Source organism: Necator americanus, chromosome III (assembly GCF_031761385.1).
Source record: "Necator americanus strain Aroian chromosome III, whole genome shotgun sequence".
Lineage (NCBI taxonomy): Eukaryota > Metazoa > Nematoda > Chromadorea > Rhabditida > Ancylostomatidae > Necator > Necator americanus.
In genome coordinates this window covers 1,356,319-1,379,218 of record NC_087373.1, presented here as the reverse complement: position 1 = coordinate 1,379,218, position 22,900 = coordinate 1,356,319, and the positions used below count along the sequence as shown (strand labels likewise).

At 38.4% G+C, this 22,900-nt stretch overlaps 1 protein-coding gene across 2 annotated transcripts; it reads left to right on the top strand.

Annotated features, from left to right (window-relative positions):
• Positions 1 to 605: 605 nt before the first annotated feature.
• RB195_008290 (uncharacterized protein) lies at positions 606 to 22,757 on the top strand (the record flags this gene model as incomplete). 2 transcript variants are annotated; one of them, XM_064194716.1, is made up of 55 exons in its annotated part: positions 606 to 684; positions 2,252 to 2,310; positions 2,869 to 3,012; positions 3,088 to 3,203; positions 3,358 to 3,478; positions 4,269 to 4,360; positions 4,434 to 4,539; positions 5,264 to 5,384; positions 5,807 to 5,892; positions 6,873 to 6,933; positions 7,005 to 7,154; positions 7,669 to 7,831; positions 7,888 to 7,963; positions 8,346 to 8,437; positions 8,796 to 8,861; positions 9,109 to 9,247; positions 9,605 to 9,703; positions 9,884 to 10,004; positions 10,068 to 10,189; positions 10,251 to 10,392; positions 10,460 to 10,580; positions 10,655 to 10,771; positions 11,624 to 11,691; positions 12,047 to 12,196; positions 12,394 to 12,475; positions 12,534 to 12,661; positions 12,814 to 12,900; positions 13,477 to 13,608; positions 14,446 to 14,589; positions 14,707 to 14,873; positions 14,941 to 15,026; positions 15,486 to 15,544; positions 16,171 to 16,309; positions 16,364 to 16,509; positions 16,695 to 16,792; positions 16,856 to 16,939; positions 17,004 to 17,117; positions 17,262 to 17,353; positions 17,829 to 17,925; positions 18,271 to 18,341; positions 18,413 to 18,551; positions 18,613 to 18,725; positions 19,106 to 19,208; positions 19,456 to 19,575; positions 19,913 to 20,025; positions 20,155 to 20,304; positions 20,396 to 20,528; positions 20,590 to 20,649; positions 20,908 to 21,038; positions 21,105 to 21,255; positions 21,664 to 21,764; positions 21,929 to 22,034; positions 22,113 to 22,295; positions 22,354 to 22,509; positions 22,578 to 22,757. In XM_064194716.1, 55 exons carry the CDS (start codon positions 606 to 608, stop codon positions 22,755 to 22,757), a joined length of 6,276 nt encoding a protein of 2,091 aa, XP_064045861.1. The 2 variants fall into 2 exon arrangements, with proteins under 2 accessions (XP_064045861.1, XP_064045862.1); XM_064194717.1 differs by having other exon boundaries at positions 16,689 to 16,792.
• Between the last annotated feature and the right edge of the window lie 143 nt (positions 22,758 to 22,900).

The window sequence follows — 22,900 nt, the reverse complement described above, 5'->3', positions numbered from 1 at the left end:
TTCCGAAAAAAAATTACCAATTTTTATAAGAAAGTTCTCTGAAAGAGAGGACATGTTGATAGTTTTTAGGCACGTAGATTCTGTCAAATACAGGTGAAATAATAAATTTTAGTTGTAAGTTAGTTAGAGTTAAATTTCCTGAAAAATTTTATTTCCTGAAAAAAAAGAAATTAATTTTGGATCTCCTAAAAAATGGTCTTTTTTCCTCAAAACTACAAAAAATTAACAATAATTAAGATGAATAAAGAAGAAAAATTGATTTCTGACCGCTGTGTACCTGTGTTCATTTTGAAGCATCTTCTCTTTTCCACGAAAATTTCCCAAAAATTCCTTATTTTTTCTCGTTCAGTTACTTTTTTCCTCTTTTTCCTCAGAAATCGTAGATGACCTCGTGTTATCCACTTCTTACCAGTATATTGTAACCGCACTTGACCTTAGCCTCCGTTTATGGGCACCGACGATGGTACATACACACATATACACTTCTTATTTGTCACATTTCAATAACTCGTAACTCTTGTCCTCCTGAGAAGATATTTGAGGATTATCCCCGAGAAAAAACCTCGGAAAAATCTGATTTCAGGCTTCGCACCGCACCTGGCCCTATGGCTCGGGCCGCCATATTTCTGTTATTAGCACAGTTGGCCGTATGCGAGGCGAATACCTACAATCGGCAAACATACTGTAGGTGTTATTTTTGGTCTCTCGTTCCTTTTTTTTGTGATCGTAGATTCTGTGGAATGGAAGGAGATGAATGGATTGGCATCAGTGATGATGGCAGGCAGAGGGGACGGCGGAGAAAACCACCAGGCCACACCCTTAGCCTTGACGGTGAAGCGACGGTAGCGCCCCCGTCCCCCTCCACCCCTCCTACTCTCCCCCCGTCTAAATCTTTCACCCTTCTTTCCTCCATCCAGTAATTATTCATTATACCTGATTGATTTCGAACGTTTCACCCTTTTCAAGGTCATTCGACACTAACCGATTAACCACACCCGCTGTCAATTTTTGGGAGTACTGATCATCAGGCAACTATAAGCAATGAATAGCGTGCGACAGCTACGTACACACCGTTGCAAATTACAGTAATAATTGCGTGATTGCGTTTCAAGACCAGTTCCACGTGTGCTTCGATGTTGTACAGAAGGATCGTTGAGGAAAGAAAAAAAAAGCAGAGGCGAGGAAGCGAGGAAGCCGGATGGTTATCGGGCTAGCATGACATGATCATGTACAACGTACGCACATGCATCTATGAACATCAATGATACCGCACAAATGTCTGTTCTGCAATTACAGAACGAACACCAAAAACATGTCGTATTGATCGTAGAGAACCTGATTTATGATTGTGTTTGCAGGTAGAAATGTAGACTATGCTGTTTAAAGCTAGAAGAGCCTTCCAAGCCGAAGGTCAACCAGAGAAAAAAAGGGAAAAAAACAGCTCGAACTTAGGTCCCATATTCGATCTTTTTTTTTGAATTTGGCCATGGCGCATCGCCATTGTAGAATTGAATTGTGTGCCACTTTTACATCTTATTCTTCTACACACATTTATTTCTCTACACTTTATTCTTTCCTCTTTTTTCTTTTTTTCTCTCTCAACAAGAGAAAAAAACTAACTAATCTAAATCGTTTTTTCTGAATCCTAATTGGAATAACGACATTTTTGATGTCTTTTGTGTAACTGTGCAATTACATCAATATTAGAAATTTGTGGAGAGCAGAATTTTAGGAAAAAAATTTCATTTAGGTCTGTGTTTTTCCCTCTCCTGCTCTTTTTTTTTCTAATTTTGAGAAAGTAGCATAACTTCTGTCGCAAATTCGTCTTCTCCAACAATTTATTTCTTTTTTCTTTGTAAAAGTGGAACAGGATTAAGGAGTTCGAGTTTCTATGGCAAAAAAGAGCATCGTATTGGAATACGTTAGTTTGATTGCATTGAATTGAATTTTTGAAAAAAAAAAAGATAGGACGTTTATCAGTAATTTTTCCAACCTCTACAAATGAGGCGCATGCAAAAAAAACTGCTTTTTTTCAAAAATCAGAACCTATCCGAAAAACTCTATGTTTTCCACAGTCTTTATTCAAGTTCCCTTTTTTTCAAATTTCTTTATTCAAGACTACGAAAAAAAGGAAAAAAAAACTTTACTTCTACAAGAATAGAGTATAGTAGGTACACTTATACAATATATATGGTATATAGTATGTATGTAATATAGTATGGTGCATAATAGGTATACTTTCTCGTTCCAGCATCAAATCTTCAATGTCGAGTCGACGACCCGCTGTCATGCAGTCAAGCCAAACATGAGGTAAATTTCTCCAGGAGAAACATTTCACTTTTTGCTAGGAACGGAGAAATTTTACCGGATACAGAGTACAAATGGGAAATTTTTGAAGAAAAAAAGTTGGAAATGTATCTATATAGTTTTCAAACACCGTATATGACAGTAGGCGGTTCCGGAAAATTCGAAAAAAATTTATTTTTTCTATTTCCCATTATTGCATTTCCCGAAAAAAAAATTGAAAACATAATTTTGACGGTATGTGTGAATTTTCTCTGTTCAAACTTATAATTCCTCACTTAGTAAACATGAGAAATTTTAGAAAAAAACCAGAAATGTATTTGAACAGTTTTTCAAAAAGTGTGTATGAAAGTAGGCGAAAGTTCCAGAAATTTTGAAAAATCTTATGTTTCTGCATTTTTTATTGTTGCGTTTTCCAAAAAAAAAAATTGGACATATAATTATGAAGGTATGTGTGAATTTTCTGTATTCAAACCTATAACTTCTCACTTATACTTCAACTCGATCGACCGTAATTCGACCAATTCTGAATTCTGACAAGGGCCAACGATTTGAATTTTGAAGGTCTGCGTTTTCGCTAACGGTCAATATCGATGCGAATGCCCTACGGGTGTGAATCGTCTGCGTGATGGACGATGTCTTTGGGTAAACGAATGCGCTCGGCCGTCCTTAAACTCCTGTCACAAGGATGCGAACTGCATCGATAAGGTCCGTACGCTACAGTATCCCGATTAAGTCACAATTATAGCGTTAAGAATTTTCTCAACTAAAAAAAAACTCTAGGAAGAAGGCTACACGTGCGAGTGTAAGCCCGGATATGCTGATGTTTCGCAGGATCGAACAAATAAACCGGGTAGAATTTGCCAGAAAACGAGCAATGAATGCAGTCAGAAGCAAACGTGTGTTCTGTTCTCTTTTTATTCATATTTTTATATATCTCTTTAATCATATTCTTTATTCATATTCATATTCTATATCTTTTTATTCATATTTTTTTCCAATTTTTTATTTTATTTATTCTCTTTTTTTTCTAATTTGAAAAGTTCTTTTCAGTTACGGTGTCGATTGTGACCCTAACGCTGCATGCGTAGACACTCCGGAAGGATTCCAATGTGTATGTCAGCCGGGATTTGCTGACATCTCGTCATCTGTCAGTAAATTACCAGGAAGAAAGGTGAGCGGTCCCTTTGGTTCCTTCAGACATCACAACTATTTATGGCTATCGGTTTTCTTTTTTTTTTCTCTGCTTCCTCTTCTTGTTCCTCTTAAATTTTGTCCTCTTCTTCTTTTTCGTCTCTTTTTTTCCTTGTCTTTCTCTTTAACTTCTCCTTTTTTATTCGTTTAATTCTTTTTTCGCTTCTCTCTGAACCTTTTTTTTTTGTTAATCTTTCTTTTTTTGTATTCCCCTTCTCCGCTCAAATTTCCTCTTTTCCTTTGGGTTTTCTCCTCTTTTCTTACCTCACGATCCTTTTTCATTTTTCTTTCTTTATTCATGAAGTTCTAGGTGTTATTCCTCATAGTCTTTTCATCATATCATTACTCATCTTTCCTCTATTATTTTTATTGTCCGTATCATTTCTTCTTTTACATACATTCATGTCTTTTTCTCTAACATTCGTCCATCATCAATATTTTTTGTTTGACGTCCGCACTTTTTAGTTGCCCTTATTCTTCCGAGGTTTCTAACGCACTCAGTTCTTTAGCTCTTCTTATTTGGAATTTTTCTTGATTTTCAGCTTCTATTTTCTCGAAGCAACTTTAACATCATCTTCTTCTGCTATTCTCTTATCCTTTGTAAAGTTTTCTTTTTTTTCTCACAGTTTTCTTAATAATTCTAAAAATTCAGAATCTTGTTTTATATAGCTCTCTGCTTTTGGAATTTTATTTCTCCTGATGTTTTCGGTTCCCAGTTTTTTAAAGGATTTCGTGAATTTGAATTTAGAAAATGCCGTGGTAATTTTCAGTGCGTTGAAGTGGTGAACGAATGTACCACAGGGAAAGCGGATTGCTCTTGCAATGCGGACTGTTTCGACCGAGCTGAGGGTTATGAGTGCAAGTGAGGAATTTTTCAATCTTCTAATTCGAAAATAGTGGATCTCATTCCGCGCGAATTGATCTACCGAGTTTAGATGTCGCCCTGGATTCGTTGATGCCTCACCGGATATTGTACACTATCCAGGAAGAGTGTGTAATAGGCCAAAATCCCCAGAACATTATGGACAAACTAGTAGACAGGTGATATGATTTTTTTAAATCAAAAAATATTTATAAATGCTGTATAAATGGATTTTGGAGAGGAATCTGGGTGAAAATCCACGAGATTTGCTAGTTCTTTTGTAATTATTCGTTTCTCTCTCGGATAACTTGAAAATGTTGACATTTCTTTTTCTCCTCTAGCTCGTCTCGTACAAAGTCATAGAATGTCAAATTTTTTGAGGAAGGAAACAAATTTGAAGAAAAAACATTTAAGCACAAAAATTTACTTTTAAAAACAAGTGTAAATGTTTTAAAAATAAGCAATGTACGTAGTTTCATATACAGGTAGTTAGAAATCCCTTCATATCAGCCATTTTTCTAACTGTATGAAATTTTTTTGCTCATATAACTACAATTAAATTATAATGTTGTATTTTAAAGTCATTTGTTAAAGTTGGTTTTTTTTTTTTGAGATTGAAACTCTTCGTTTTTGACATTTTCCATCTCAAATCCTTGATTTTCACCTATTGTCATCCATTCTATCCAGAACTTATGGAACTTTCAAAATCATAAAAAAACCAACATAACAACATGAAAAAACATTTAAAAAAACAAAACAGAATTTAAAACATTTATGTTATCCATTCTATCCAGAACTGATCGTGGAAGAAAAATCAGCTGGGGTAACTTACATTAACAACAGCATAGCAAATAAACAAATAAATAAGTAAACAAAGGGAATCAAATTCTTACCGCATTTAAGCCTCAATGCAGTAGTTTGGAACAATGTGGGCCGAACGAGGAATGTCGTTTCAACGCGAAAGGTGAAATGGTTTGCCAGTGTAAACGTGGAGCTGTTCAACAACGTGATGGGAAATGTAAAGGTGCGTTCGGATCATCATTATCACCTAAGGGCATGTTTGTTGTTGTTGACATGAGATGTTTTTTTTTTCTAGATTTTACCCTCAAGATCTGGATTTTACCCTCAAGAACTCAAAAAGAGTCCTAAAAAAATTTTTTTAAAAAGAAAACTAAATTTCTGAGTTCTCTTTTGTCCACTTTTGCATAAGCTTGAGTTTGTACAAGTGACAGGAATAATTTAATCCAAAAAATTTTCCTTTTCTGCAATGAAACCAGAATATTTTGAAATAAATTGTTTTCCGTATAGATAGATTATGATTTTTTTTTAATTTTGACAATTCAACACCTCAGGAGAAGTAGAATTTTTTTTAGATAAGATTTTTGAATATCCAGTAAAAAGATGAGGTGTCCTGAAACGAATATTTATTGAGAGTTTCCAATTTAGTGTTCTCACAATGCGAACGAATGAATGAATGCGATAGAAATTCGATCTGTTCGAACACTTATGACGGATTTAAGTGTCAGTGTAAGGTAAGTGCTTGTTCCACTCAAAAACCACTACCTAAAATCAGTTTTGAACGATTTAATGTTTCGAGGCAAGCTGCAAAGTTGTAAAAATAGCGAAGAGTTTTCTTTTTCGTGAAAATTCTTTTCTTGGGGAAAAAAATTAGTTAATAGAGAACAGTTAAATGTTAGCAGAATTACTTCGTTTGTTTCTGAGTAGTATAGTACTTCGAAAGGCTTCGTACGAACAGTACGAACAGAGATACGAATGATTAGTTGAAAACTGTTTGAAACCTAAAAATAAATTCAAAATATTTCCTTCCTGAAATATTAGGGGACGAATCATTCGACTAAAAAAAATGGTGGGAAAATCGATCAAAAGTGAGAAAATAGGAAACAGAAAGAGAAAAAATAGAAAGAAATAAAAGGTAGGAAAATCGAAATAGGATTTGGCGCAGGATAGTCGAAATAAAATTTATTAAAAATAGCAAGTGAATTTTTTTTTGAAAAAGAAAAGGCATGAAAAAATCCAGAGGACGCTTCTGATCACCGAATATCCCGGAAAATTTTTGAGTTTTGAATAACAGAATAAAATAAAATAAAATAAAATAATAAGGGAATCTAGACATTTCATATATGTAAATCCGACGAGACCAAAAGTCCTAAATATGACTTTAAAAAATCCGAAAATCAATTTTCAACTTACTTTCAACTAGAAAGAGTTGTTATTAAATTTTAAAAAATACTTTTAGAGAGTTTCCAAGGCGGAATTACTGGGATTATAGATAATCCTAAGGATCAGAAATTAAATAAGTGTATTATAGCAGTCCAGCGTGTATTACAGTAAAAAAAATGTATATTTCATGAAATTTTTGCCTGTTTCCCCTCGATTACGCTTTATTTTTTGTGATTTTGAATTTTTCCCCATTTTTTTAAAATTCTATTATTCTCTACATAGAATGCTGAGTTCACAAACATCACTGAATAGATCCATCCGTGAATTACAGGCAGGATTTATCGACGTTTCACCGGATCCCTACCATCTTCCTGGACGTAAATGTCAACAAAGTGATCATTTTTCTTCCAGAATTTTCTTTGATGTTTTGACGTAATTTTCACAAAAGCACTGTTTCGTTCAGTAATTAACGAATGCGCTGATGGAACCGCTGATTGTTCACCGTATGCGGAATGCATAGATCTACAACAAGGATACATGTGCAAATGTAAGATGGGTTACACGGATGTTTCATCCAGATACAGCCTCCAGCCGGGACGAAGATGCTCACAAGGTGAGATTCACAACGAATTGATTGCGATCGGTGATCTTTCATAGCGTTGAGATGGTGTTCCGACAGATAAACAAACAAATAAACATGTAAAATAAATAATACTTCATATAAAAATATAAAGTCAGCAGGAAACAATCCATAGATTCTTCCTGTTTTTTTTTCTAAAGGATGGTGTAGTGTGGTGAAGTAGAGCTAAGAGAATGTTTAGAACTTCAGAACTATAGAAATACTTTCGAAAAGACAACAGATGTGCTTGCCAGTCCTTAGGTTCATCCTAGCGACCGCCACGCATGCGTTTGTCGTGCGTCGCGGTCGCCTGGACATAAGTCTCGGAGTGAAGACCCAGATGTGAAGTAATTGTGAATTAAATAATCTAACAGAACAATTAACTCGAATTATTTATTGTGAATTTGAACTTTTGAACTGAATTTGAATTTGAACTTTAATTACTTATTGATTAATTAACATTTTATGATTTAATTAATTTATAAATTTATAATTTACCGTACTGCAGGCGCTAACCAATGCTCCGACTCGTCCCTCAATTCCTGTGATCAGAACGCCGATTGTGTCCAGCTGCCCGATGGCTACACCTGCAAATGCTTCAGCGGTTACGTTGACGTCTCGTCGAACGCAAATCTCGCACCTGGACGAGTTTGCACGCTTAGCACTGTTTGGTCAGTTGTGCGGATTTTACGCTGCACTGGTCATTTAACGAAATTTTTGGTTACAGCCCTGTACAAGCCACCGATCTGGTGTTTTTGATCGATGGATCGGGATCAATTGGATCATATATATTCCAGACTGAGGTGAAGATTTCTTATGGGGGAAATTATTAAAGAATTAACGGAACTCTATGTAGTTTTTTTCCATGCATTTACTTTACTTATACATTGGAGGTAATGTAGTATTCATCTCTCGTACTTGACAAATATAGTGGTCCGGTACTTATGTCTACTCAAATGACCGCGACGCGCGTTCGAGCGCAACTGCACAAGAAAAGGAGTGTTTATCAGTTGGCGAGGTCGCGCGAGTTACTCCAGACGCGTCGCGGTCGTCCGCGTCAACATAGGTTACGGTGACTGTGGCACACACTTGTATTGCGGTCCTTCTTTTACAAATGTTTTATAGATAGAAGAAAGTTTTTTTTTTTCAATTCATTCTTAGTATTTTTATTGGACTCGTTTTCAGGTGCTGAGATTCCTCGCCGAATTTACGGAACTTTTCGATATCGCACCGGACAAGACCCGTGTTTCGGTGGTACAGTACTCCGATCAAATTAGGTGCCTTCGATTTAGTTTTTCTTTGAGATCTCAACTTTTCCGTAGTTGTGGATACGACTCGACACCGAAGCGTAACTACGTTAATTTGCATCCGAAATTTCTTTTCACTCGAAACCTTGACTCCGTTCCTCATGGGACCGACCAACTTTTCTCGGCACAGGTTCCCTTAGCTCATAAACTGAATTCTCTTTAGTCTGAATTTCTATGCATACAACTGAAAAAATTAAAAAAAAAACAAAACTTAAACCTAAAAAACTTAAACTAAAAAATTTCCCCTTAAGTTCGATGAAACCATGTATTTATATTGGAAACGAAGAAATATTAGAAATTTACACGTGTTTACGTTAAAAATTTTCAGGCATGAATTTGGTCTGGACGACTACAAGGACAGCAAATCTCTTCACGATGGAATTCGTGGAATAGAGTAAGGTTCTTGAGAAAGTAGTAAAAATAATCACTTAGAATTAGATCGCAATAGAATTCTTTTTTTTTGAAAAAATTAGAGGCTTAGAAAAAAATGTTAATTAGTTAATAATTAATTGATTAGTTATAGTTAATAATTAGTCAATTAATAATAGCAGGGTTTAATAGTCAACTTAGTGTTTCTCAGACATTTTTTCATATAAAATTGATGTAAAAATTATTTTTACTAAAAAAAAAGAAAAATTCAGCTATTTGACGGGTCTAACTCGAACCGGAGCGGCCATTGAGCACGTCGCCAGCCAGGCCTTCAGCGAACAACGAGGGGCACGACCGCTATCGCAGAGGGTGGCCCGAGTCTGTATTGTGATCACGGATGGAAGGAGCCAGGTACGGGGACTTTTTCTTTTCTCCCGGATCAAAGAAAAAAACAAAGAAGAATTCAGTTATTTGACCGGTCTGACTCGAACCCGAAACCTTCAAAAAAAGGAGAACATTTTCCGGAAAAAGGGCTCATTTTGCGGGATTTACTGAAGGGTCATCCAAACTAGATACTCACTATACGTACAATTCGGGTAAAAATCTCCGATCATTATCGCGCGTCCCGCAGCGAATCCCTGGCGGAATCCACCGTATCCACCGTATGTGGCAGGGTACTGATGCAACTTGCTAACAACAATTGAACTTTGCCCCGATTTCTGAAGAAAATAGCTGATTTCATTCACATTTTCATCGATGATATTTCAGGATAATGTCACCATCCCAGCCACTGACGCTCGCAGACAAAATATTCAACTATTCGCTGTGGGAGTCACAAATCACGTGCTTCAAGCTGAATTGGAAGAGGTGGTTTCATTACTATCACATTATTAGTTCAAATTAGTGATTGTTCATTTAAAAAAAAAACATGAGGGACCGAAAAAAAATTGCACTCACCACGTACATTCATCAAAACCTAAATATCTTGGATATCCTGAATATCATGGATACACTAAGTCTACACTGAAAAGTATTTGTGCATTTAAGATTACGGGCGCTAAGGATCGAACCTTCCACGTAAATGCGTTCGAGGACCTGAACACTCGCTTGAGAAGTGCCATCCAGAAAGTCACGTGCCCACAAACCGAAGTTCCGAAACCTACTACAGGTCTGGGAACCATTAAAATTCCATGCGCTTAATAATCCGACAATTATTCTTATTAATGTTTAGGCCCATGCGATCCTAACACTCACACCGGATGCGATCGAGCTCTTAACCAAGTTTGTATGCTGAAGAATGGGAAATACACCTGCGGTTGTCCTGATGGGTTCGAACTGCATCCAGTTACTAAGGTACAATCCATAAGATTCGTTTTATTGACTGATTACCGTCTGCTGATCGTCTTCCACTAAGGTTTGCGGCGGCGATGTGTGCAATCCAGAAATCGCCACCTCTTGTCCGGATCCGGAAATCTGCGAGCGCACGCCATTCGGGAATTGGCGGTGCACATGTCCTGAAGATCTTGGATGGAGGGATCCACATACTGGAGCATGCAGTGCGTATTCCATCATTTCTTACTAAGCGAAGCTACCTATTTCACATCAAAAATCGTAATTCTGTAGAGATCGGAACTCCTCCCACATCGGAATCCACCGACGAATGTAATCCAGGACAACAGAACAGTTGTGGACCGAACGCAAAATGTATCCGAGGGCCTGGAGGAGAGTTTGTATGCCAATGCAGGTTTGTTTGTTTTCTGTTCGTTTGTTGAGCCTCGATTAATTCTCACAACATTTCCTTTAAACGAAAATTTCCAGCTCTGGATACGTTCGAAATGCTAAGTCAGACAAATGTCAGGCACCTGGAACCTGTGATCCGTCGATACCAAACTCCTGTGATGCCAGGAAGAAGGAGAAATGTCTTCCTGGCGATAAGTGAGTCTTATAATTTGGAATATAATTATTATAATGTAATTATCACTTCAAAACACGATATCTGTTGACTATTTATTAGAAATCCAGAATAAAGGCACCAGATCATCAGAAATTAGCGATGTTAGGGTTCCTGTGATGTAGAGTTCCGGTTGTAAGTTGTGATTATGAGCGTGGCCACGCTCAATTCCCCCTAATCGTCCTGAAAAACGATGTGGGAACCGCTTTAACTCCTACGAAATACGTTAGAACGCACCGTCTCTACGTACGCCTCTCCCGAGCGAGCGGTCGAAAATCGATGAGGTCTCTTCAGAACCTTATTCAAGTAAAACCAGTGAAAATGTTCTTGAGCCCAACCACAGCGTGTGCAAGAATGACGCTTCCTAATGAACCTCGCGGGAATTGAAGCGGTTCCCACGTTGTTTTTTTCTTAGGACGATCAGGAGAAATTGAGTGAGGCCAAGCTGGTGATCGGGATCTATAATCTATAGGGTTGGAATCGAGCTGGGACCATGATGAACTGCAAAGATAGGTGGGGGTAGCGAGGATCCTTACACGATCCCAACCGCTCCACCACGCCGCTACGAGCGCAGCCGCTGTCCATGCTTCATGTCTTTATGTTCATGTTTTGATCCAACTATACAACTACAACTATACTTTCTTGGAAAAGTTTTAGCGAAAGATCAACATCTAAAACATGAGCTAATTCAGTCATCGAGTTCTGCAGAGAATGCGTGCCAATTGGGTCTTGTCGCGAAATGCTCTCTTTCTAAGACGCCTGTTCTTTGTAATTTCGTAAACTGTGTGCTTCTGGAAATCATAATCTTGAGTTGTAATATTGATTTTCCTTTTTAGTGGTGAATACACCTGCCAATGCGACACCAAAAATTTCTACAAGAGACATCCAGTCACTGAGATATGCTGTGAGTTTTTTTTTCTTCATTTACTTTGTCTAGTAAAAGCATCTTGTTTAAAAACTAGTAATTGTAAGTGCGGTTATTGTTACTGTAGCAGACGATACGCTACGAAGTTGTGGCCTCAAACTTTGGAGAACATTTTTCTTCCTTTTTTTTTCTTTTCTGAAGCGACTGGAGTAATTTGATTTAAAGTCAGGTGTAATAAACTTTATACATAGGTAATGCATGATGAGTTCCAACCGCTACACTGCATAAAATCCAGATTTGCCTCCAGATTTGCTCTTCTTCTCTTGAAACTTGAACATAATAGAAAATAATCCAGAAATTATAAGCGGTTCGGGAAATAATGAGTTATGTTCAGTGATTGACGAATGTTCGGCTGGTACTCATGATTGTGACGCTAATGCCAGATGTACTGACACAGACGAATCGTTCATCTGCACCTGTAATAGCGGATTCTTGGATAAGTCACCGGATCCAGCAAAGAAGCCTGGACGAGTTTGCACACAGCGTTAGTTTTCAGTTAACTAAGAGCTTTAAGCACTAGGTTCTCAGCTAAGTAAGAACTTTAAGCACTAAGTTTCCAGTTAATTAAGAGTTTTTAGCGTGTGCTTTCATGATTCATTATTGTGTTTTTTCACAATTCCTGAAAGTTCTCATGCAAAGAGATCACTCCACAAATTTACTAGTTTTCTTTGTTCCTTGCAGTTCGCAATGAATGCCTCGAGAATCGACACAACTGCTCGGCGAACGCCGACTGCGTTGACTTGGCTGATGGATTCCTTTGCAGGTGTCGTTCTCACCGTTGCCTTAGTTATTAGAAAAAGTTAGATGACTAATTGTTTCAGATGCAAAGAAGGATTTGTGGATGTCTCTCCGAATATCCATGTCTTTGCTGGTTTGGAATGCCGCGCCCTTGTGGACGAGTGTGCTTCGAAAACCACTAACACCTGTCATGAACACGCAATTTGTATAGGTTTGTGGATTGTTTTGCTATAGTAACCAGCTGTGGAATTTTGCTCCATTTTGGCGTTATTTTGTTTTTATTCCCCTTCCACTCTCTCTTTAATAAACTACAATTTCTCTCAAAAAATTTCACTCAGCCTAGAAGGGTTCTTGAAATTTCAGACACTCGTGACGCTTACAAATGTCAGTGCAAAGAAGGCTACGTTGATCATGATGAGTTGAGGAATCCAGGAAGAGATTGTAGGAAATGTGAGTGTTTCTTTATATTTTCATAAGAACAATTACTTCACAGTGTTGCCGTCGTTAATGTTTATGAGTTATAACGCAACGTTACTGTGTGAATGTCAGAGAAGTATTTGCATCTGGATTTGTAGGATTTTTATAGTTTCCATCACTTCGGCATTGACAGTTGTACTCTGTTTACTCGTTTTTAGTTCCTGCAACGATAAATTGAAAACTATTAGAGGTTCTAGTAAAAAACTAAAATTATATTGTGAGAAAATCCCGCCTGAACAAATCCGAGATCTATACTGTGTGCATTTATCGCGTGCCCTTTCCACCACATCTATCGCAGACGTCCATGCACGCAGGAATCAGCTCTACGTGGCTTTTAAGCATAAAACCAGTGCAGTTAATGAATATATCGCAAATGATTCCGTTCAGGACCTTTGAAAACCACTTTGTAATGATTTCTTTATATCCAGGATTCTCTGATTGAGATGCAAGCAGTGAAATTTTACTTTTCTATACTTACTTCTAATAAATCTGCACTTCTGTTGGAGTGGGAATTCATTCTGCAAATTTTGTTTACTGATTCTTATTTAGTAAACCAAATCTGTGAATCCGGTCGTCATGACTGCGATAAAAATGCACAATGCATTGAACGTGGAACTAATGACTACGAGTGCGTCTGCAAGGCCGGTTTCCTAGATCGAAGCCCTCTGCCTCATAGGACTGGTGAGTCCGATTACATGATATTTTGATTTGAAATGCCTTTCTGTAAAATTTTGCGGCATGTATGTTGTATGTTGTGGCATCAGGATGTAGTAATTTAAGTACAGCTAGTTTTGCTGTGAAATAAGTGGTGACCATAGTGCAAAGTAGCGTTAATGGCTGGTATGAAGGGATTTGAAATTGTTAACAGTGCTTATCAGATCCCACTAGCTCATTCTTAAATATATCTCATTCTATCATATCTGTTAGAACTATTCTGTCATATTATATCCATATATATTCTATCACATTTCATATCAATATCTCATTCTTGGCATTGTTTTTCACTTCTTTTTTTTTTTTCTTCCCTCGTCTCCGACCCACACACAGCAAAAGACGGCAGACCTGAGGACGGTTATCCAAAGAAGTGGTCCCACGACGTCAAAACTAAACAGGAGACTACAGCGACTAGTTGATTGAGAACACAGAGTAGACCAGAAACAGCTATCTGGTTCTTCCTGCTCCTTCTTTAACACAATTCTGTTTTGGCTTTGAAATCCTTGAAATCCCGAGCTTTCCTGAGAATCGTCAGTCTGGAGTCGACCACTCGTACATCCATTCAAAAATCTCCAGTGCCGTTTCCGTTGTGTTTCTGAAGAATTTACCAAAGACGTCTGGATTCTCGTGACTCTCGCTTAACTTTACTCTTTAACTTAAAGACAGAGAATGTCACTATGATGGGGTTGCAATCATCTGCAAGGTGTTGAAAAATGCATTTCTTTGTAATGATGGAACCTAATAGATCATAATTTTGCACCATTGTAGAATGGTTGATACTGAGACCATATTTTCCATTTATAGGACGAAAATGTCTCGAACGAGTGTGTCTCGATGATAAGAAACATGATTGTCACGTTGCCGCCGTCTGTGAAGAGGTAGACGGTCCAGAAAAATATACTTGTAAGTGCCGTGATGGCTACGTGGATGCTAACAAGGACAAGCCAGGTGCATTTATTTTCTTTCTGTCTTTATCACAGTTTTATTCCATCCAGAAAGCGTACAGATTGAACATAAATTACTGTTAAGTAGATTTACTATGGCACTGCATCGTTGTTAATACAGGACGCGAATGCCGTGAACTGGTGAACGAATGCCTAGACGCGTCGCTGAATGACTGCGATCCGGCAGCCACTTGCAAGGACACCCAAGATTCCTACGAATGTGTCTGCCCAATCGGAAGTCGCGATATGTCCAAGGATCCCGCAAAGCCTGGCAGGAATTGCTTCGGAGTGAGCATAATTGATTTAGGATTGTGTTCTCGTAGATTTGAGATTCTATTTTTTTTTCTAATTTTAGCTTGTAAATGAGTGCGTGATGCCTCATCTGAACAACTGTTCACGTTTTGCTGATTGCATCGACAAAGAGGAGGGTTACGAGTGCAAGTGAGTATATTACTGTAAGAATTATTCTGCTAAGAGTAAAACAAACCCACGAATATGTTTTTTATGCCTTTTCTTTCTTTTCAAGTTCTTAAGCCTTTGTCTTCTATTTTAAAAGTACATTATTTAGCCAAACATGCTACCGCTAAAAAAGTAAGTGCAAAAAAATAAAAGAAATTAGAAATAACAGCTCGCGTTATGTTGGGCAGCAATTTTGCAGATTTTTTTTTTGCATCAGTAATGTCCTTGATTCTTTTTTCTCTGAAATGAGGAAATGAAGCAAGGAAAAAGTTCTCCATCCTCTGTTTTTTTTTTCAAATGAAATGATTTATTAAGAAATTATCAAGATTTTTCAAACTTCATAGATGTTGTCTGACGATTGTGTTTCGGGCGAAATACTGTATAACAAGTTTTTCTTGAAAGTATTTACCATTGTGAGATCTTCCTACTTTGTGTCTTTAGGTGCAAGCCAGACTACCACGATCAGAATCCTGCTAATCCAGGAACAAACTGCAAATTCAGTAAGTTTGATTCTTTTTCATTTTTTTGTGTAGATTTCTTTGCACAAAGTTCAGAAGAAGAGAATATGTTTACTAAGGATAGCTATAAAGTGATAAGGTCATTATGATTAAAGATAGAACTACTTAAGTGTTGGATTCTTATTATCCTTGCTAAGAAGACGGAGAGCAGCTTGTGGGGAACAGAAGTGGGATGAAACTTTGAACGAAATCGATGAGGCGCTAGGGCAGCCAGTGAGCCCCTATGTAGTGTTCCGGCCGGTTGGACCGCCGAGTTCTGGAGAAGTCGGGTGACTGGTGGGAGCCACGGGAGGAGAGAAGGGGGCAGGAGAAGCCAGATTGTTGGATTGGTTAGGGGAGTGGGAGATTCCGAGAAAAGAGAAGAGCAGTAATAAGGCAGAGGAAGGAGGAGAAGAAGTGCATTCCAAGTACACAAAAGAGAAAACAAGACAAAACTCTGGCTGTAATCCAGGAGGATTTCATTGCTACGTGCATTCAGCTGCTGCGGTAAACGCGCAAACCAGTGCCTCAGAGGACTGAGCCACTGATCGTGCGACTAGCGACAGCAAACAGACGCACTTTCTTCTCCTTGTACCGTTCCCCTATTATCGAACAAAAAATCTTTCCAGTTATCAATGAATGCTCTGCTGAAAATCTCAACGATTGCGACAAAAATGCGCTATGCGTCGATACCATTGATGGATATGAGTGCCAATGCAAAGCACCCTATAAGGACGAGATGCCAGAGAATCCTGGACGAGTTTGTAGGTAGGTGATAGCGCTGCGGATCACCATAGATTGAAAATTTACGGGTTCTTAAAGGTACAATGAGTGCGCTGATCCTAAAGATAACGATTGTGATGCTAACGCTGATTGTATCGACACTGATGACGGATACATCTGTCAATGTAAACCTGGATTCTTTGACGAGAACACAAATCCAGAAAAAACCGGAAGAGTATGCATAGGTGTGTTCTTTTTTTTCGTTCCTAAATGTTGGTTTGCTAATAGCGTAACAACAAGATAAGGTTGTGACTGCAAAACCGATTTTTTTGGCTTGGAATTGGTTGTCGTCCAACATTTATCTTGTTGTTCGGCTATTAGCGAGACATTTCTGTGTTGCGTCTCCTATATTGAATCATCTAAGAGTTAGGCCTCGTCATTGATCATCCGCAAGAAACAGAGAAAACCACCTTGTCGCCGAACCTCGTTCCATGTGGTGGTACCCACTGTAAGGTCGACCTTCATGAGGTAATGCAAGCTGATGTCCACGTTTTCCATGAAATTCATATAAAATTATGATTTCATTTCTAGGTGTGTATCGGTGGATCAAAATGTGGTTGTCGGCCTGGAGAATCCCGATCCAGTCCAGAAGACAAGTGCATTCCAGTAACTGAGGTTAAATCCGTCTATTTTTTTTTCCTCTCGAGGTCACAGCAGGGAACAAAGTTGCGAATTTCAGGTACCAATTGTTGTCAGGGTCATCGACATTGACGGAGAACCGCTACAGTATTCAACCGACTACAGTAAGCCAACTAGTCCAGAACATGTGGAAATAGTCGATACAGCTGTTAAGGTGGGTGTTTACATTCGAAAGCAAGAAAAAAATGCAAATGTACAAAATTTTCGGTTTTCTATGGGTCTGTTCCATCCATGTTTCACGAAGAAGCAAGGATTTTTGATCTTTTGGAAGTATTTGAGAAGATTGTTGATTGTTCAGGGTCTCGGTGATGTGTTCACTCATACTGATGTTGGACCGCGCTACGTTACCACAGATGTCAATTTTATCACAAATCCGAAGGTCGAGAACAGGTATGTGTCCTAATTTTTATGTTTTGCAGCTGAGATCCGTGCCATTGATCAGAAAATATTCGTTATTATGAAGTGAATGAGGTCATAAGCGTTGGTTTTGCGCTACGTAGAGTATTTTTGTCTTCAAAATTTAGGAATTTTTGCCGAAATTTTATGTTTTTTCAGTTCTTTTCTTTTGCTCTCTCAAGGTTGATTACGGCTATGAAATCATTCGTCTCGCGAAACTGTTTGTTGTCTTTCCACTAATACGGTTGAATCATTTTTATAATAGTTTCAAAGTCAGATAAACTAAATAAATTTATATGCAATGATTATTATTAATAGTTTAAGGGACGAGAACTGATAAGTGTAACCGATTACTTGTAAAAACGAACAGCAGTAGGAAGTGTGGTGAATGAAAGAGAGAATCTATGTCTCGAAAAAGAGATGCTATCACTTGAATTTTATTATTTATTCGATAATTCAACGTTTACAGCACTTGGGATCGTGGACTTCTCATCAATGGATCTGTGAAACTTTCCGGACCAGAAGAAGTCGACAAGTGCAAGCTTTTCCAACAGTTCGCGGCTCGAGTAAGTGTAATTCTCCGGGCATTAATAAAAATTGCATAAAAGATAATCCTCTCGAATTTTTCTTGTGGTATTGGCTTAACAGGCTAGGGAATGAATGCCAATTGAGGTACTGTGACATTGCGTCGCTGGAAACCTCACACACTTTTTTTAAATTTTTTAAAAGAAATCGGTCATTTGAACATTAAATGTAGAACACTATTTGAACCGCCGATTATTTAGACGCATTGAATACAATGCAGATTTCGTTGAAAGACCAGAATAACTATTATATTTTTGAAATACCAATACCTATTTACTTATTTTCTAATGCATGCAGTTCACTGATCTCCAAATAAATAAGTTCAGGTCACTGCTACAGGAGGACGTATTGATAAATTGAAGGTTGCTGATGACTTCGCTCTTTTGGATCCTTGCAAGTATGTTTTTACATTCATCCCTTTCATCTACATTATCTTTTGTTTGTAGATTAAAATCTAAAATTTCCCAGAGTCGAAGATCAGGTGTACGGTGCCACTTGTGGATCATCTTTCTGTAATGAAGCCTTAGGAGAAGAATGTATTGCTGGAAAACTATGCGGATGCCCCAAGGGTCAGAAGAGAAAGGACGCACAAAGTCCCTGCCGAGTGGTTAGTGATGCGGATCACTGTAATTTCTGAATTCATCCATTCGAAAATACGTTAATCCTAGGTGGAGTCCTTTAATTTGCCACTATACGTCATTCGAGACAGTCACAATCCACTCAAATTCACTCCCAATATTGCCAATCCCAGAGACGAGCAGCACAAGGATCTTGTTGGAAGGTATGTTTGGATCTCCATGTGATCGTGGGGACTTTTTAGTGATTTTATCGTATTTATCGTTTCCGTTACTAATCTGATCGTTTTCTTGTGGAAGGTATTGATTAGCAGAAGAATATTAGATTATTTATTTATTTCATCTCATACTATTTCATTACCTTACTTTCTGTTGGAGAGTAAAAGAAAACCTTTCTATGTTGAGGAAAAATTTTGCTTTTGAAAAATTTGAACTGATAAGTTCACATCGGAGAATTCAAACGAACTTTGCACGACAAGAGAATTATTTCTGAAAATTAGATTACACTTTATCGAATAATCATGGAGTAGACATTAGACATCGTTATCTATTGTTGGGCTATTAGCGAGTCAATTTTATGGTTCAGGTTCGAGACGGGAATCGCTGAAAGTTACAACAAAACACCTCTGCATAACGGGTTCATCACTGCTGAAGTAAATGACATCGAAGAACCGTCAACAAGAAATGCCGTAAGTTTTAATGGTTTTTTTTTTCGCTGTCAAGAAATTCATGAAAATCACTGCAGTAATTCTAAATTCTCCGTTTCACACGTACAATAAACATCAAGCTAATTCATAAATCCCGCTTATGACCAAATATCCCCTAAAGTGTAGAACAATCCAATTTTACAAAAGGAATCTTGAAATTATTCACTTTTTTCACCGTAATTCTAAACAGTTAATATTTCCATGTTTCTCATCGAATCTCCTTTTCCAGTCATGGATCCATGGACTTCTCTACAATTTCACCTCACATTTTGTACGCGGTTCCGTTGGAGAACCGTCGACCGTCTTCACAGATCTAATCGAATACATCAAAAAGAAGAATAATTTCGAGGTTTGTGTCTACATTACTCTGTGATCATAGTCTTGAAAGTTTTCACACCAAAAGAAATGAGAGAACATTTTTTTCTCTGTTATTTTTCGTGCTTTTGATGTCGAGATCGTGATAGCATGCCCAAGTTTGACTGTACTTGAATCTTGGCATGTTGAATACGTAGCTTTTTTTATTGATTTGCCTGAGCTGATCAGCATAATAACATGATTTTGAGTGAATTCGTTTGCGCAACCTTTTCTGGTCCTTTTTCATATCATCTTATTGATTTTTCCTTCATCAATCTTTTTTTCTTAACAATCAATTTGCTGAATCTATAGCGAGCTTTCACATCTTCCAGGTCGGCACGTCTAAACTTTTCATTTCACCGGATCAAATGAACCCATTCTCTTCCTGTTACTCGAGCGATTGCCATCCCAACGCGGTCTGCACTCCTGTCGGCAAAGGATACTCGTGAGTACTTCACTTCCTCATTTCTCTCTTTCCTTCTCTTTCATCTTTAGTTAGGTTATCAGCTAATTTCTCCATTCTCTTGTACTCTTTTTTGTGTTTGGCACAAGTTTTGGGAATATTGATTGACAGATGCGCTTGTCCATCTGGCTACCGAGATCTCAACCCTGCTCGTCCTGGTCGACAATGTTTGTCGTATGTGGGAGTGAACGAGTGCGAGAAGCCAGAACTGAACGAATGCTCTCCGAACGCTCGTTGTATAGACCTGGATTACCTTTACAAGTAAGGCGACTCGGACTCAGATCTACCTCTTAAACTTGCATCCGCGCCATTTCTAAACTATTTCCATAAAAAAAAAACGCTTAATTCGCAGATGCGAGTGTGTTCCTCCATACGTGAACGCTGCACCACAAGGAGCCGTGCCAGGATCAGTTTGTACTATTGATTATTGCTCCGATGTCCATTTCTGTCCACTTAACTCCACTTGCAAAAATGTTGACGATCAAGTGAGCGGTCATTTGATCTTTAAAATTTCAGTAATTTCCATGCATACAACTTTCTTTTAAGGCGAAGTGCGATTGCAATCCAGGCTTTATTGATCTGCGCAAATCCGATCGACTGTCTGAGGTGAGTTCGTTCGTTCGCTAGTAACTTAGCCATGACTTTATTATTTTCGTTGTTTTGTTATTGTTACACAAAATAGAATTGAGCACTTGTGTAACTCCTGAAACAGTAATAACATTGTGAGATGCAAGGATGTAATTCTTTTTCTCTTTGTACTTCCATTTATGGAGATGAAAAGATGGTTTTGTTTAGTTTATAAACATCTGGATCAATTTTTCTGTTGCGCTAACCAGCGCTGCTTCAGTAAATGGTGAGATTCAGGCTGGTTTGGGAGATGCGATCTGTATGAGACATTCCGATGTCAACGAATGCCTCCTTGGATTGCACAACTGCAGCGCAGCTGCTATATGTACAGACACGAAATCTGGATATGACTGCCGTTGTCCCGATGGGTACGACTACAAGTTTTTCTTTATTTTTTATTTTTCGCTCAATCATTTCACAATAACCCATTTAAGTTACACTGATGGAAATCCATCTGAACCAGGACGAGTTTGTGCAGCGTTGTTATGTGGTTTATGTAATGGACATGGTGATTGTATCCATGACAGTGTGACGAATAATGTCACTTGTTCTTGTGTGGACGGTTATTCAGGACAATTCTGTGAGGTAAATTGGAATTTTAATTGTCTGTGCTCTGCTGCTGCATTGCAAGGGAAGATCAAACAGAAAATCCACTAAACTTCTTTTTTTACAAAACAAAAAGCGTCAAAAAGGAACATTTTGCATCACTGGACAATTGGATGGGAAGATTGAGTAATAAAAAAGTAACAAAGTAACCCTTGTAGAAATTTTCAATTTTTGAATTAAAAAATTGTTTTAGCGACGTTCTCTAAGATTATACGCCGAGTGTTTTCAACCTAGTATTGAAAAGTAGGGGTACTGAAAAAGGAAAGCATAGAAACAAAAGTGCCTAGGATAGAATAAAGGATTATTGACAATTGAAATTAAAAAAAAAATGATCTACAAGACCTACATTTCTGCCTTTTTTCGTTTCGATCCAACCAATCTTTCCAGGTTGCTCCCTCAAACGCTGGATTGATTCTAATGACTATCTTAGCCTTGTTATTCCTATTGCTTACTCTATTATGCTGCCTCTATCTTTGTGCAAGATGCCGGTAAGAAATAAATTCATATGAATCTATAAAAGTCGTCCCTTGAGATGAATCTCTATTTTATTTTTCCATAGCTTCACCTATGAATCCGAAAAAAAAATCCAGACTTTCGTTGTTCACTATGCTTCCGATGTCCGGGATACATCCAAACTTCCACAATTTTTCAGTTGTTTCGGTGCACGAGGAATTAGTGATGGCAGCGCAAGCGGTCGCGAAATCCTAGGATCGGACTATTATACGATCCCTCGTGCCAAACTGAAACCAGGATATGGAGTGAGTAGAGCATGATAACAACAAACAAACAAACAAGGAACAACAAAGAACTTCCATGCTACAAAAATCTATTTCTAGGATGAGATGATGGGTCACGACAACGCCGCCGTACTTGGCGCATACTTGGACGATGGCGGATCGATTTCCTCGGAGGGATCGTTGGAGGAGATCGAACGGCGGGTCACCACCGATGTGACCACACGTGAGATCCGGACCACCACCGTAAGAGATGAAATGGGCAATGTGGTCAGCCAGAGTCAGGTGTGTCAAGTTGCACGGGCGGATAAATCCTGGATACGTGGCTACGATTGAATTGCAGACAATTTCGCATGGTCCACTGGAGACGGACACCGAGCAGTACGCTATGACATCGTCGGATCACTTCCGTCATGCCAGCTCAAGCGGAGCGGCTGCTGGTGCTGCAGCCGTTGGAGTGGGATCCTCGATGGGTGCTGGTCATATGAGGGAGGCGTCGGTGAGTTGAAAGATCTCATGTGTTGCTTGGCGGGACCTTATTTTGGATTTTCTTTTTTTTTCTTGAAGCATGGCATGTACGAGTCGGATTCTGAGGGATCAGATGCCGGTCATGCGACCTACGATCGCGTGACACGAGTCGCACAATCACACGATTTCCTGCCAGGTGCAGATCCACGAACGGGTACCGAACGACGACGAAACGAGGTGCTCACAACAACAACCGCCGAAGAAGTGAACTATTTCTAAAAGCATTTTCATTCATTGTTAAGCCATAAGCTCATCGCCGTGCTGCCAATACTAGCTCACACTCAGTACTTCTGATTGCATTCCACTGTGTAGAAAATCACCACCCGCTTTGTCAGATCTTTCAATTACGGTATTTTCACTCA